General features: G+C 41.0%; 1 protein-coding gene across 3 annotated transcripts in view; it reads left to right on the top strand.

Annotated features, from left to right (window-relative positions):
• The first annotated feature begins 1,802 nt into the window (after positions 1 to 1,802).
• The window catches only part of met (MET proto-oncogene, receptor tyrosine kinase), an 89,647-nt gene continuing 74,529 nt past the window's right edge, over positions 1,803 to 16,920 (top strand). For 2 of the 3 annotated variants that reach the window (XR_012593665.1, XM_074633661.1), the window contains exons 1-2: positions 1,804 to 2,105; positions 3,885 to 5,076. Coding sequence is in view for 2 of the 3 variants with exons in the window: in XM_074633661.1 (XP_074489762.1) it covers positions 3,886 to 5,076 (1,191 nt within the window). In the remaining variant the exon portion in view is untranslated. Of the gene's footprint in view, positions 2,106 to 3,884; positions 5,077 to 16,920 lie in introns of all 3 variants that reach the window. The other variant, XM_074633662.1, reaches the window with a different exon arrangement.

The following is a 16,920-nucleotide window of genomic DNA, read 5'->3' as shown; positions in this document are numbered from 1 at the left end:
TTAATTAGTGACCTTTAAAAGGTGCTGGTGGGTGGATTTGGGGCTGTTTCTCCCTGTTTTCAGTCTTTATGCTAAGCTAAACTAATCTAACTTTTGGTAAAGAAAATGAATAAATGTCAAACTATTCCTTTAATGATCTTCTCCGAGCACTGATTTCATAAATTCAGATCTAAGCTTCTGTCTTTCTGGTATGTTTGCTCAAAGTTTCACCATCATCTTATTTGTTGTAGCTCAGCACCATACATTGTAAATAAAGACACCTCTTCAGTGGTCCAGGTTGGTGATGTACAGTGACAGTTTAACGGCTCTCTGATGTGATGTCAGAGGAAACTGTGTTGTCCTCTGGGAAATCAGGGAGTTGAGAGGAGAAAATGTTGATGCATTTAGGTTGTTTTTGTTTGTTTTTTACTATGAAAACACCATTAAAAAACAGAAAATGTCTTGTTTCGTCTATTTGCTGTGGGCACACTGTTAAGTTGTTTCATAAGTTGAATATTTCACATGTAAAACCAGCTGAGCCTTTTTATCGTTGAAAACAGGAAAAGGAGGAGAAGAGAGGAAACTATCGCTCTGTAATGACACTTATTATATCCAACATGTCTAGTTTTACACAGAAGATGTCACAGATTCCATCACATCACTCGCCTACCCACTTGAACACACTCGTCCTGACTCTGACTGTCTGTCTCATTAAACCCTCACGTGTCAGTGCGTCTGTCAGAAAGTGAGTGCAAGAAGCCTCGGCGACTCTCTACCTATTCATTCATCCTCCACACTCACCCTGTTATCAGGGTTTCCAGTCTTCATTCTCACTGCCCTCCTTTCAGGAAGTGGGACAAAGGAATTTTTGTTGTGCTGGCCACTGTGATTCATGGCTGAGACACACACACACACGCACACAGACACACACACACACGCACACACACTCACAGTTGGTTTAGCCTTTATAACTTAGCTCATTATTTATGGCTGAGTGAGCCGTTTTAACATGACAACTCTGACTCACAGGGCTGCTGCTGCTGGAGGAGTCAGGTGGAAGTTGGAATGAAAGAAAAGTGTAGCCTTTAGACCTTTTCTTTGGGTTTTGTTTCATGTTTAACACTTGGAGTTGTAATTATCAGCCAAGGGCACATTAGTATAGCCAATGTTGTGCTGTATGATTTATTTATTGACGGACTGCACACACTATGTTCACCCATTCACTCTGTACTTTTTATATCTCTATTGTTGTTTTTATAATTTTTCTATACCTTTACCTCTCCTGTGTTTCACTCTGTTTGCTGATGTTGCTGCTTTTACACCTGAATTTCCCTCCAGGGATTAATAAAGGTTTATCTTATCTTATCTTATCTTATTAATGGTTTGAAGCCCCTTCTTCAGGGTCTGGTTCAAGAATATTCAGATCTGGTGGATAAATCCCTCCAAAACAACATATTACATGTAATATATAGTACTTTCTAGGTGATATAAAACTAAAAACAAAGAGATAAATCAAAGTAATTAAAGTTCTATGAGGTCATTATACATAAAACAAGGCAATAAATGATACACAACAAAACTTTGAATATGGGGTCTTTGAAAATCTAACTGGTTTTGTTGTAATTGGTGGTTTCTGTTCCACGTGATTACCACTAACTCGAGCTCATAATTTAGTGTTTACTCACTTTTCTTACCTGTGGGTCTGTCTGTGATTGTCTCACCTGAGCTCCAGAGCGCGAGGAGCCGCAGCAGCAGCACCTGGACGCGTCACAGAGTTCTGGAGAGAAAGAGGCGGAGCTTTTACGCGCCACGAGAGAGAGGAGCTGAGATGTGAGTGTTTCTGCTGGATGCAGTCAGTCAGTCAGTGTTGAGCCTCACAGGCGATCAAACCAACTAGAGATTAACTGGAGGAAAACAGGCAAAGTCACATTGAGGAAAAAAATCGGACTGTTTTGATTTTAGGAGTTTCTTCTTTTTCCTTTTTCCCACGGAGACGCGAAGAGAGAAAATCCTCAGCAACGATCAGTTTGGACTTGATGACAAAGTCAAGAAGTCCCGCTCTCTGAGAGACCAGAGGAATATGATTTGAATCAAGGAGAACATACACCACTGCTGCTCTCTAACAGGTGAGTTTATCATCTATAAATGTTCTCACACTTTCCTCTTTTTCATTCCACCCAAACTGTATTTTCGTGCGTAAAAGCGCTGAAACTCCTGACTCCTCTTCTCCTCCTCTGGATAGCACAGCCTGTTTTCAAATGTTTTTTCAGGCTCCTAACACCATTTCACCAGCTTCCCATTTGTGTTTTTCTGAAGACTTTTCTGCCGTGAGTCACTTTCCTCTCAAACTGAAAACATTTTCACTGTTTCCCACCTCCTTTTGTCCTCTGAACGCACCAGCCTCACATATATTGTGTTTGGTGCAGGTGCGCAATAATGTGCCCACTATTACTCACAAGTTTAAACCAAAACAAGACGATACTCATCTCATCATATCCTCCATAAAAAAACAAAACAGGCTCTTATACTGTGTTGTATTCTATAACATAATCTTGTGTTTTAGGTTCTAAATGTTTTCTCCTTTTTTATCTTTATTCTCTACTACATCCCCATTATCCTCCTACTTTACACTTACTGTACACTATACATCCTATATACCACTTTATAGACTGCACATATGCACATATTACATTTATTTATTGCACATACTACATTTATTTATTGACGGACTGCACACACTATGTTCATCCATTCACTCTGTATCTTTTATATCTCTATTATTGTTTTTATCATTTTTCTATACCTTAACTTCTCCTGTGTTTCACTCTGTTTACTGATGTTGCTGCTTTGACACCTGAATTTCCCTCTGGGGATTAATAAAGGTTCATTTTATCTTATCTTATCTTATCTTACAATGTTGCCTCAGTCTCTTATATTATGTCTTTGGCACTTATTAGTAATATTATCTGCTCTAAACTTTAATAGGAGTTTGCCTCTAAGCACCTGTTAGGTCTGTCTGTGTCTATGTATTAGATCAAACTGAGCTTTCTCTCTCTAAAAAAAACAAGAACAGTGAGATCAGTCATAAATCAGTCAAAATGTGCACACAGGGAATCTCAGTGAGTTTATGTTAACACTGTGGGCATGAATGTGAAATCAAAGCCTGGCTGTTATTGCCTTGTTTTGGTTTACATCTGGAGATGGTGGTAAAACCACATGCAGATAGGGAGCATGCAAATGTGCACTTTGCAAATCCTCTGGTGTTGCTCCCCCCAATCCCCTCTCTCCCTCCACTAAAAGCATCTCCCAGAGGATTACCATTTAGTTGCTGGGGTTATTTATCATTTATCATGGTCCCCCTTGCCTTCTCCCTCCGGCCTCTTTTGTTTTAATTGAGTTTATCTCCGCTCCCTCGGGCCCCTTGCTGTCTAAACTTAGGCCCGTGGTTGCGTCGCCCTGCAGAGCGGGCTGCTCTCTGTGTGATTCACTGCTTTGCCTCTCGCTGTGGTCACTTGGGAACGGAGCTGTGCACCACAGAAGTGCTCACCCAGGTCCCGCTGCTGGTTTGTCTAGGGTCAGTGGAGTCAGAAGTTGAAGCTCTGATGATTAGGAGTCTGATATTTAAGCTTTGTGTCACCATAAAGCCTTCAGTCACTTCAGTATGAATGGTTTCACTGCTTGTGGTGAAGTGAGTAAACCGTGGTTTTGTACCCTGACACAGTTCCATTTAGGAGTCTAAAAAGGGATTTCGGTGTCCCTCTATTTTCTCCTCAGTGCTCCCTATTCAACACATCCACACTCCAGACAATTGAGGCCACCTATTCAAAGATGTTCATGATGAATGTGTTCCAGTAGGGATGTTCTACCAACTAATTTCTCTCTTATGTCTCTTATTTCTGGAACAGGATGAATCTCCGCTCGCTTCATGCCGTCATGCTGCTGTGGGCCTTGTGCCCAAGCGCTCAGAGCCAGTGTGATAAATCATCCGAGACCAACAAACTCAACCTCTCGGTCACCTACGAGCTGCCGACGTTCACTGCAGACTTCCCGATCCAGAACATAGTGACGCTGGATGGGATCATCTACGTCGGGGCCGTGAACAGAATCTACGCCCTGGCCCCGAACCTCACCAAACTGTCAGAGTACCACACGGGGCCGCTGCTTGCCAACGAGACCTGCGGCCAGAAACTGACCAACGCAAGCGACGGTGGCAGGGTGGACAACCACAACATTGCTTTGGTGGTGGAGAACATTTACGACAAAGGGTTGTACAGCTGCGGCTCGGCAGACAACGGTGTTTGTCGCCGTCACGTCCTGGACGAAGACAGTAGCCTGCAAACCGTAGACGAAGACGTCTACTGCTTCGGTGTAAAGCGCAAGGGTAAATTCAGCGACTCGGATGTTGTGGTCAGCCCTTCGGGCTCTCAGGTGCTCAATGTGGAAAGCAACGTCATCACGTTTTTTGTTGGGAACTCTGAGATCCCGGGCAAAGGAAACCTATCAGGCACTGCCACACATCCCCACACCATTTCTCTGCGGAAGATGAAGACGAGCCAGAACGGCTTCACTTTCTTCTCCGACCGCTCGTACATGGACCTGATTCCGTCTCTACGTGGAAACTACTACCTGCGATACATTTACTCCTTCCACAGTGGACCTTTCACCTACTTCCTCACAGTGCAGCAGGTGAACAAGGACTCCGAGGCCTACCACACCCGCATCGTCCGCATGTGCTCCTCGGACTCCGTGATCCGCCGCTACGTGGAGATGCCCCTCGAGTGCATCAGCACCGACAAAAGGCGACGCCGCTCCGTGGAAGACATGAAGGTATTTAACATCCTCCAGGCCGCCCATGTCGCCAAGGTGGGCAACGACGTTGAGCTGCAGAGGCAGCTGAAAGCGGAGGAAGATGACGACGTGCTATTCACCGCCTTTGCCCAGGGAAAGCCAAACTCTCCGGAGCCGACCCCGAACTCAGCCGTCTGCATCATGTCCTTGAAGCACATCAACAAGTTGTTCAGGGGTTACATGGAGAAGTGCTACACAGTCGACCCGTATCACTTCACTGGATCAGACCAGAAGTCCTGCTACAACGTGGTAAGACCTGGGAGGAGGCGGGACTTACTGTGTAGAGAGAGCGATTGTAGAACTCCTACTTTGCATTTGTGTGTTTTGGAGGAAAATGGAAATGTTGATCTTTTCTCAACTGTCAAAAAAAAAAAAACACAGTGAAGATTTAAATCCATAACATTATTTAAGAAAGATGGAAAGAAGACATTTGTCCTGCAGTTGTCTTCTTCCCTTCTCAAGTTTTTACAGATTTTCACCATTTTGTTTTAGCAAAAATAACTAAATTCATCAAAGAAATTGGAGTAGCTTCAGTTATGGTAACCGCTACAACGGCTACTGCTATATAAATATATACATTTATGTATATATTTTACATTTTAATTAAAAATCAGTAGTGTTTTTGAGAATCGATACAGTATCACAAAACATATCGCGCTACTCGATATGTTTTTATATTTTCTTACAGTCCTAGTATTTTAGACATTTAAGTCGTAACTTTTTATCCAGAGTGACGTAGATTGAATCCCAAAGTCTCTGCAGAGCCGCAGCCAAGTTAGAGCATCATCATGATGTGGTTTTACGATGTCTTTCAGACACATAAAATAAGCCCCTATCAGTTATCTGTTGTATATGTGTGCCTTGGTTTTTATCTTTCAGAATTATAGGCCTTGGCTGTTTATTCACTGCAGGCAGGTTGTCCTGTTGGCTGCAGAGACTGTCTCAGTAACTGTGTGGTCCCAGGTTCAGGCAGCCAGTGTGTCTCTCTACTGGACCTCTGTCCTTGTGCCATTGTGTTCAAGTGTCCTTGAGCAAGACACTGAAGCGTGACCTGCTCCTGACCTCTGACCCCTCTGGTTCAGAGCACACACATGTAAGTCTGCGTCAGTGAAGTAACAAATAGGTGGTTACAGTGTGTTTTAAATATGATGCTTGAGGTGTTTTTTTAAAGATCCTTATATGCCTGTTTTACATTCCCATGTCCCCTGGATGGAACATTTGTCATAGTTTTGGCTCTTTACTGCAGCACAATGGACTTGAAATGGAACAATGACTGTGAGGTTAAAGAGCAGACGCTCAGCTTTAACTTGAGGCTCTTTACATCCATATATGGTGAAGTATCAGGACAATCATCCTAAACGTGCACTGGAAACATCTCGACTGGTTGGGTCAGTCATCTGACCTCAATCCAGCTTATCATGATGTGTTTCACTTGTTGAAGACAGAGAGAAAAAAAGTCAGTTCAGTGAAGATAATTGAATAACAGGTCTGGCAGAGATGTTGATATCTGGCAGAGCATATTTGTGTTGGATTTCATATGCATTGTACTGAAGTATCCCCCCCCGTCCCCCCCTCTTCCTGCTGCAAGCCAGTTGTTACCTCGCCTGTAGTCACTCACCTCCAATCCATCAACATCGACTCAATCAATCGTTTGAATCACCTGATCAATAATGACATGAAGTTAACTGCCGACCACCCTGCCGAAGAGTCCGTCAATATGTGAGCTGCTAGTGCTGCCCCCCTCTCTGACTTCATCTTTACTTAACCTCAGCATCAGTCAGGCAGCGGATTAGTCTCCTGGATATATTATACACTGAATCTGTTGTCAAAGGGCAAGCACATACAGGAGTAACACCAGAGCCGTGTGCAAACACCCAGCACACGCCACGAGGAAGATTTCTGTCAAAACATTGTGTGTGTGGAACTAGTTTGAACACCGCTGCATGCGCATTCATGGCAGGAACATTTATTGCTGTTGTTGCTTGGCAGCAAACCAAAAACACCACGGGCAGAAAGCATCTCAGATTGGTTGTGCCATTATCTTTACATGTTCTATACGAATAATGTAGACTTTACATTACAGCTAATCATTTTGAAAACCAGGCTGCTATGTTTGAGACATTCCATTTCATATAATTGATATGAAAATCAACTCTTTTAACTTTAAGTTGCATAAGGGTGCATCCACACTGATTTATCGCAGGGTTGTGTGGCGCTGTGGGAGTCACTTGACTGTGACGATTAAGCATGTTTTATGCCCTCACGGCTGGGTTGTACAGCTCTGGATCGCTGGTTACATGATTGGCCACCGCAGCGTGATGTCGGGTTGCGTTGAATGTACTCTGTAGAGTTTTCTTGTTTACCTCTTGTAAACACACTAATGTTTACATTCAGTCTTAATCACCATTACATTTATCCTTGAAGCTCAACACACACGTTGAATGCATTTCCTTACTCATAAAAGATTTGCAAAGCGAAGTTTTTGAATATTTCGATTGTTTATGTCCACTAGTGCAGTGCCTGTTCGGAGCAGGCCGATTGCTCTGCCCCGAGGAAGTGCTGCTTGCAGCGTTGTCGATAACCGACTCCAAGGAAGTGAAGAAGAGTTTGGTTGTAACTTTAGAAAATCCAAAAGTGAACTGCAGTCAATGAGCCACGGTCTGCCCGCTGCTGACGACACGCTCGAGTCTGCAGAGCCCTAAAGCTCCGCTCCTGCTGCTGCACGGTACGCTGTTCGTGCTGTTCAGTTAATATTGAACAACCAAATTTGACACTGCACTCCCTTGGGCCCCCAGCAATACACCCGTCAAGTGTGAAGTAGATGAGATGAGCAGTTCTCCAGATATGTGAAGGACACACAGATTAATCGATTATCAAAATAGTTGGCGATTCATTTAATAGTCAACAACTAATCGATTAATTGTTGCAGCTCTGAAGATAATAAAAATCTATAGCTATAGCATGCATTGCAATTTGGTTGGCAAAAGTGTAAAGTACTTGCAAACACTTCATCTGGCCCTTTTTAAGTTCGGTACTGTACGTAGTGATTTGAAAGACGCAGGCTGCTGTGCAGAGATCAGACAGACAGACATGAAGAGTGACATGTGGTTCTTAAATCAGATTCAAACCAGCTTTGCAAAAACATGCAAATACATGGTGGGTGGGTGTTTTGGGTACATCAGCGCAGCCCTGACAGCTATCAGCGGCGGAGATCCACGGGGGAAAGTGAGGAATGCTGGGAGCTGGGGAAGGGGTTCGGGGGCAGCGCATATCTGACTCTCAGCGAGCCGTGATGAATGGCTCGGGGATAACAGGGCATCAGCAGCTGGGCGGAAGATGATCCCCTGACCCGCCGTGGCAGCCGGCCACGCTGGCGAGGCCTCTTCCCCGCTCCCCGCTCCCCCCCCCCCACCTGTTACCAGCACCTGTGGGAAAGTGGAAGTCGCATCAGCAACACCGAAGAGCCTTTTCTATCTGCATGGATGTTGTTATGGGTGATCATTTAGTGTGATCTTTTAACTTGGTGAGGCATCACATCTTGATATGATCACACAAGTCTTACAAAATTCTATGGTACAATTCACAAAGTGACTCAAGAGAACCCTTTTTTTAACTCCAATATGACTTGTAGCATTTCTGATGGAGCAGCTGGAGTGCTGCGATTTTGGCGCTTTGTTGTCACAGAGCACGACGTAGAAAAGAAGTTGAAAATAGATCAACACTTGACGACCTCCAGGCAGTTTTCCTGGCGTCTTTGTAGAACAGATGTGAAACGTTTGGTCTGACGTAATTCTTAACAGCGACCACATTTTGTGTTTATTTGGAACGTGTAAAAGTCAGAAGCAGTCCTCGGCTGTAAACTGATTACGCACAGAGCCTGTTGAGCTACTGTAAACTGGATCAAAGCAAAAATCATCCCGTCACAAATCAAACAACCACCTCCTTGTGCTGCTCCGGCTTCAAACTATTTAACAAGAGTTTTTGTTTTGTTTTTCTATCCTAGTGAATGAATTGCTTGTTATAATATGCTAAGTGAAAAAGGGTAGGTATAATAAGCTTCAGCCTTCACCTTTTCAATTAACATTTTTATGCATCCACACCGGTGACCGTTGTGATTGGAGGCGTTTGGAGGCCCGTCTGTCCCATTCTGTTGAATGTGATATCTCAGGAGCGCCTTTTAGAGATTTTCTTCGTCCACTTGGACTCAAAGATGAAATTATTTGATTTCAGACATGTTTTTGGCCGTAACTCAAGAATTCATGTTCTAATTATCACAATTTCACACACGTCTAAAAAGATAAAAATGGTGTGGTGACATTTTGTACAGACATGGATGTAAACTGCAACTTGACTAGTTGGCGGAGGCGTACAACCACAAGACGGTAATTGTAGTTTTTTAGTCCCTTTTTAAAGCTAGGGTTGGTAATCTTCTTCAAAAACATTTTTTTGTCATAGTTGTTGAAATTACATCCCAACAGCTATCAACAAATCAAATGCTCTGACAAAAGAAAGAAAAAAATCTGGTATCTGTGGCTGTCGCAGGTCTGTAATAAACATACCTGCCTGCCTACTCGCGTGCTCTCTGCCTGTGCCTCATTGTGCGTCACCGGAGTCTTACACAAGCTGCTAGCTTGACAGCTGTGAGTACTAACAATAGCCATGTTTGTCGCTTATGTTTGTAATGATAATTTGGGGGGAGTGGGCACGGAGGGAGGCCTGAAGGGACGGACTGTCAGTGATGCCAACCTGGAGACTTTCTCTCTAGATTTAGCGACTTTTGGAGCTAGTGGTAAATGGTAAATTGTAAATGGACTTGGACTTATATAGCGCTTTTCTAATCTTCCAACCACTCAAAGCGCTGCCAGATACTTCCATTGGAAAAGAGTTGACAACACTGGGCTGGGTTTTTTGGTTGTATAATTTTAAAAATCTAGCGTACTCTTGCTAGTTTCTTAAGATTACCAACCCTAGCTTTAGTGTAATGCCTTATTGTTATTTATTCTTTATTATGTGTATTCCTTTTGGAAAAATTGTTAATAAGGACTGAAATAAATTATGAGAGGTCGACCGATAGTGGATTTTTAAAGGCCGATATAGTAACGATAGTTTGGGGCAGGAAAAAGCCGACAGCAAATTAATCGGCCGATATCTTCTTTACTTCTGCAGCAGCCTAGTCGGATACTTTTTGCATGCTCCGTTTTTAATAAATCAGCTTTTTGTCACTTAAGAGAACATCCTGAAGTGTGATTTGGTGGATTACATAGTTGGAATATGTTCTATTTATTTACAGTTGGTGATGCATCGTTCTGTGGTTTGTGACTGGCCAGGATTATTCTGTTGCGCATCCTGTTACATTGTTAACCGCCACTCTTACAAAACACTAGAAAATTTCGCAAGAAATTGACCAGGGATTGCCAGGATGAGGAGGATCCTAAAATGTGAGATTTCATGAATGAATGAATAGTTACGTGGCTGGATTGTTGGGAAGAGAAAACTCCAAATTGGTACAGTAAGTGAGCTAAAGTAACAGTTGAATTTTTTCTTTTCCTCTCTGTGACTGTCTCATATTTTGGACAAAGAGCTGATAGTGTTGCATTATATATTCAAGAGATTTTTTTCTCCCCATTTTACTCCCTCTGACTTTGTGTGGAGCCTTCATGCAAACCGCTGCGCAGCCATCGGCCACTATCCGAGCCCATTCGGACAATAACGTTAGCTTGTAAAACGTCCTATCGGCCAAACCGATCGGTCTACCTCTATAAATTATTACTACAACTACTACTAGTTGTATTGTACCAAGTGACGAATGCTGGAAAACTCTTTCTATCCTGAAACCCCAAACAGTGACAGCCAGTCACCTCTTGAAGGTGACTGGCGCTATGAAAACTGTTGTTTTCATCACTCAGAGTGAGAGTGTGCTCTTCCATTATTAGACATTCTTTCCTCTTGACTCACTTGATTACTGCACGGAGTACTGGATCATCTCTGTGCTGTGTAATTATCAGAGAATCCTTCCGTTTCTAACTCTGCATAGTACTCTGCGTAGCTTGGATATGTCCGCAAACAATACGATTTAAAGTTGCATTTAAATTATGCTGACGTCATTCTTTTGCAACAATACTGTCCTCTCTTAATGATCCTTTTTAGCACCCCGACCCAAAAACACGCACTCAAAACCAAAACAGACTTTTTTTCTCTGCAGGACTCATCAGAGATAAATGGCACAAAGATCTGCTGTTTCAAATTTTGTTTGAGTTTGAACACGCAGACGCAAAAGGTCAAGTGCTGAGTCGCCGCAGCCAAAAGAGCTTTTATCTCTCGCCGTTTTTCCAAGTTCTCTTTTATTGCTGACAGTCTTGCGTGTATCCTCTTGTCCTCAACAGCCAGGTTACGAAACAAGCTGCAACCACAAAAGACCATTGAACAACTGCCCATCTGATGCTCGTGCTTGTAAGCGTTGAAGTATCTAATCATAGCGCTGCCTAATAGATTTATGGCTTGCATTCAGTGGCATATGGCAGGTAGACTCTCTGTCATGTTATCGTGAGGTTTGGGAGAGATAAGCGCGGCCGTAAATTCATAAAAGGTGAAAACGCTCGGAGGAGGCATGCTTAAGCACACAGGAGGTTATTTTTATCGTTTGCTCCACCAAATTGTGCATTTCTGGTGGAAAACTCCCAACAGGGATCTGGATGAGGTCGAGAACTCAGAGTAAAAACATGTTTGAAGTTTTTTAAGTGGTGGTTGTCAGCTCAGACGTGCCTCTTTACTCAAGCTCAGGCAGCAAGATATGATAAATGTTGTAATGATGAGTGGCTCTCTTTTGGGCTGTCTCGTGATGGATGAAATCTGCTGCTCTTGTTGTTTCTGTCTTCAGGCTGCTCTCAGTTACATGAAGAGCATGAGACTGAAGACATAATTGCTATTCTTCACCATGAGACGTTGAGGACTACTGATTACTGTGCTTGGGTACATTTTAAAAAAATTATGCCACTTTTCTAGGTACAGATTACTGCCACGATATGAGATTTTCACTATACGATTATCGTGGCCAAAATTATTCATGATAACGATATTATCGAAATATCTCTGGAATATTTAAAATAATAATAATATCACAAGTATATCGCTACATCTCTAGTATAGATTTATGACGACGTAGTAGGTAAAAAATAAATATATAAATAAATATGGAGCCGGGGGAGTGCGGTGATATTCCGATAAAAAAACTCAGAATTTCCGTTAAAAAATCCGATATTATTTGAGATTAAAGTGGCAAATTTACGAGAGAAACTCACAGATTTGCAAGATTATAAAGTCATAAATTTGTGAGGAAAAAACTCGGAGTATAAATATGGTGGAGTGCAAAACCGTAAATTTGCCACTTTAATATCAGAGAATATCCTTTTTTTCTCATAAATTTATAACTTTATAATCAAATTTATGATTTTTTTTCTTGGAAATTTGTCACTTTAATCTTGGATATTCTGAGTTTTTCTCAGAATATTACCCGACTTCATATTTTTTTTATATATATTTTCTACCTACAATGGCCCTAATATGCCGCAGTTGAGATTAGAATATTTTTCTAACAATTTAGATTTTGATGTAATCTGTATTTATAGAAGCAGAGGCACTTAACAGTAGTTCCTATCAAAAAGGCCTCAGTTGTTTATTTGAGCAAAAGGAGAATTAAATATTAAACAGCTGAACTGATAGTGAGTCCATTCCGTTATTTACACAGGCCACACGGAAATGAATAATCATTAATCTGTGGTGCACACACACTAGCATTTTTAATGAGCCAGTATGATACTTCTACCTAATTCTCTTCCGAGCATGAATGCCAAAACTCAACCTGAGTCGAGTAACAATCTAATGTGATTAACTGAGTTATTCTTGATTAAAGTATCTCAGTAGCTCTCCACCTCTCATATCAAAAGCACTCTTTAAACTATTGATCCGACCCCCAGAATGTGCTGTTGCCTGACCGTATCACTTTGAAAAAAAGAACAGGCCATTTTGCTGGGTAATGTAGTGTGCAAAGCCGTGGCAGGGATTTGGAGCGTCCCCAACACGCCTGGCACCCATTCCAATAAGTCTATTGAGGGAGCAGGAACATTTGAGACTAAAAATAAAGATCAGCCACGGGTCAAAATTATCATCGGATTACCATTGATTCGAGAAAACCCACCAAATGCTGATTGCTTTTAAATTGAATCTTCGGCCTGATTGATTATAGTGTGTGTAATATAATTCCAGCTGGGAGACGCTTTTGACCGACAGTCATTTTAATTAGCCGGCTTGTTATAATGAACAAGCTTTAAACAAGCAGCCATAGAGGCCCATTGATTTTATTCTGTTGAGGAATTCCTAATAATTTCTTATTATGAAAGACAATAAATATCCAGTTAGGGGACTTCCGAGATATATTTGGCTATACCAGTCAGTTGTTTGGTTACTAGACATAAGAAATTTGCATACAGCAGTGAGTAAACAAATGAAGATGAGCATGCAGCAGAGGTTGTAGATCCTTGTCAGGACAATAACGGCTTTATACAGCATTGATGACAAGATGCACTGCATGCATATGCAACTCTTAAATAGCATGGAGCTTATGGAGTCTGTAGTTATCTTAAACATCTGTAAAAGCCACAGCCTGTGACATAATTAAAGGGGATATATCAGGCTCATTTTCAGGTTCATACTTATATTTTGTGTTTCTACTAGAACATGTTTACATGATTATTTTTCTCATACTGTCCGTCTAAATTGGACTCAAGTCGGATATGAGTCACAAAAATGGGGACTTCAGACTTTACTATTTCTAGACATGACTCAAGACCAGTGGGCAACCACTGGTTCTGAAAAGTGAAGCCAATGTGGAAGTGCCTGAAACCTGCATTCTTTCTGACAGCCAGCAGGGGGCGACGTCTCTGGTTGCTAAAAGAAGTCTGATTGTATAGAAGACTATGAGAAAATGAGCCTACTTCTCACTTGATTTATTACCTCAGTAAACATTGTAAACATGAGTTTATGGTCTCAATTGCTAGTTTCAAGTCTTCTTCAATACAGCATGATGTTCATTTAGTGAATTATGGTCCCATTTAGAGTCAAACAGACCATAAAGCAGGGTATGCTTTAGGGTGTGGCTACCTCGTGATTGACAGGTCGCTACCACGGCGTTGCCCGGTCTGGGAGTTGTCCGTTTTCTTTTTCTTACAACTCTAACCTTTTCACAGTGTTTTTTTCAGTTCATGGAAGTTAGTTGTAACATTTTGGTCACCTAAAAATGTCTTATTCAGCGTTGTTGTACTTAGCTCCACCCTCTCGTGTCACTTCTGGTTGCAAAAAAACAAGATGGTGACGGCCCAAAATGACGAACTCTAGGCTTCAAAACCGTAGTCCACAAACCAGTGGGTGACGTCACAGTGACTACGTCCACTTCTTATATACAGTCTATGCTTGAGACATGAAAGAAAAGAAAAATCTGCTATTACGTACTGTGAGGAGGATCAATTAGTTGTTTTTTACTGAACTACCTCAGGTTTTTTCATTGTTGTGTTTCTTTAAATATATTTTTGTCATTTTGTGGCAATTTTTCTATTCACTGTATATGATTTTACATGAAGGTGGATTTTCTGTTTATAATACATGTAACACATTGCTACACACATACATTTACTGTAAATGCAAATGTGCAAATCCTGTTTCTGTGTATACAGTATTGTACAGTATTGACTTTTCCCAGTAAATGTTTACCTGCTGTTGAAATGGGAGTGATGAAAGCTCAGTGTGACACACATTCAGCCTTCAGCTAGACAAATTCTGGTAAAATGCATTAAGCAGTCAGTGTCAACAAAAAGTAGAACGAAACAGAGATTTGCATATAAGAAACATCTCCAGGGTTAACTGCCATCGTGAAAAAACATTTTGACGAATTGCACGATGACAAAACAACACTCATTTTGGTGCCATTGGCCAATTTACTGACAAAATGACTGGTTTTGAAGCATGAATGAAGTGTTTTGGGTTTTGCAGACATGCCACAGAGTTGTGATGTCCCATGAAACAGTTATGACAATTGCACTTGTAACACAGATGCTGTGTCCTTTTAATGGTCAGCATTCAGGTGCAAGACTCACATCTTGACTTGCAATTTGACTTGACTTGTCTTTCCTCAAAGAACTTGAAATGTAACTTGGACTTGCTCAAAAAAAACGTCAAAAGTACCTCTTGGAAAAGGTGCATTTGTTTCCAAATTTGGATTTGTGACATGTTGGGTGAGTAAACTTACCCTGCACTTTTCAAAACAACACTTTCAAAGAACTTTCCAGAAAGAGAGGGAAGAAAGAGAAAAGAGTAAGAAGAGATTGTCAGCATGATAAAAACAACTTTAATCTATATTTCACTTTCACAGCTTTAACATGAACCTCTCATATCAAATGTACTTTATGATATGTGGATGAGTTCAGCTAAAACACTGCATATGTCACAGCTTTTAATCTACATAAGAGATGTACTGTAATAACATCAGTTACTGATCAGTCAGTCATCAGTTGAAGTGCTCCTGATACTTCATGCATTCATCGTAGTTTTCCAGTGACATAATGGACAGACTTGATACTGTGAGTCTCTCAGTAATGAATCTGATTCAGAGGGTTCTGCTGTGGATGTCACGCTTTTTAGCCAACACATGCCCGAGCCTGCTCATGCCATCACTAAACTGGTATTTGTTCGCTTGAACTCTCCCTCTGCATGAGCCAGATGCACAGAACAGACCAGTACTGGGGCTGGCACACATACCACCAACATTACCATCATCTGGAAGTTCATATTCTGGAGTTACTTGATTGTCTCATGCACTGGTCAATTTTGAGATTTTGGGCTATTTTGCTTCCATAACATGTCTTCTTTCAGACTAAAGAAAGCATCCAAAATACACATTTAGGTGTTTATTTTACTACTTTGTCTGTTTGCGTTTGTAGATATCTCCTGAATGCACCAAAAGTTAGCATTAGATAATGCCTTATTTGCATATTTAGACATAACATTTCAGAAAACCTGTAAACTTAATGTAAGTAATCAACTGGGGAAGTTGCATGGTGATATCTATTAGAGAAGACCTTTACTCTCAAAAGGAGTTTTTCCTCATAGTCTGAGCCAGAAATCTCCACTTCAGTAGCATTTACATCCACCAAACTTTCCAGTTTCATTCCTATTTATACTCTGAAGGTTTTTACAGAAGGGTTTGTTCATGTATCATTCATAGCCTGATTTATGCAACATTATATTCCTGAAAACATAGCGAAAATGCCTTTTCTTTATGGCTGTTGACAGTATTCTCTGATTTATGGAGTGATAAAAACAGATATCCAAAATCCCCTCTGTAAAAACCTTTGACTCTAATATGTCAACAAAATGAAACAGGAATTTTGAACCTGGCTTTATCCAATGTTCAGATTTCTGTTCTGGAAATGTATGCAAATTAGCACATATTTAATAAGATAATGTATGCATATTTAAACATATTTCGGAAAACAAAAATAATTGTCTTAATGTAAGTCATCAACTGGGGAAGTTTCATGGTGATATCTATTAGTTAAATATTTTACCTTATTCACCTGTAGTGTCAGTGTCCTGTAGCAGGTATTATATATATAATAAGCTCGATAATGAGATGTCATTTATATGTTGTTGTAATCTTTTAATCTTTTAAAGACTAGACGAGACAGTTGGAATTCATGTGATAAAATAAAGTAAACATTTACAACTATTGGCAGCCAGAAAATGCTTCACTGGAAATCTCTTGTTTTTATAACTCTCTATACGGTTGATTACGCTCTCAAACTGTTCTCCATTTCACGTCCGGGTCATAAAGACATGCAACAGGTGCTGCATGTACAGAGCAGTAGGTTGAACATATGGAGAAACATGATTACAACATAATTAAAGTACATAACATAAAGCGAAAAAGTGTTTGAACTAAAGATTGTGGATCAGAGAGAAAACCTCAAGATTTTTACAACATTAGTCACATGTGAAAAACATTTAGAAGCTTAAAAAATATGAATCTTGATATATAGAAGTCTG

The sequence above is a fragment of the Sebastes fasciatus genome, chromosome 4, assembly GCF_043250625.1.
Source record: "Sebastes fasciatus isolate fSebFas1 chromosome 4, fSebFas1.pri, whole genome shotgun sequence".
Lineage (NCBI taxonomy): Eukaryota > Metazoa > Chordata > Actinopteri > Perciformes > Sebastidae > Sebastes > Sebastes fasciatus.
Note: the sequence above shows the minus strand (reverse complement) of the source record. Positions and strands in the feature narration are given on the sequence as shown.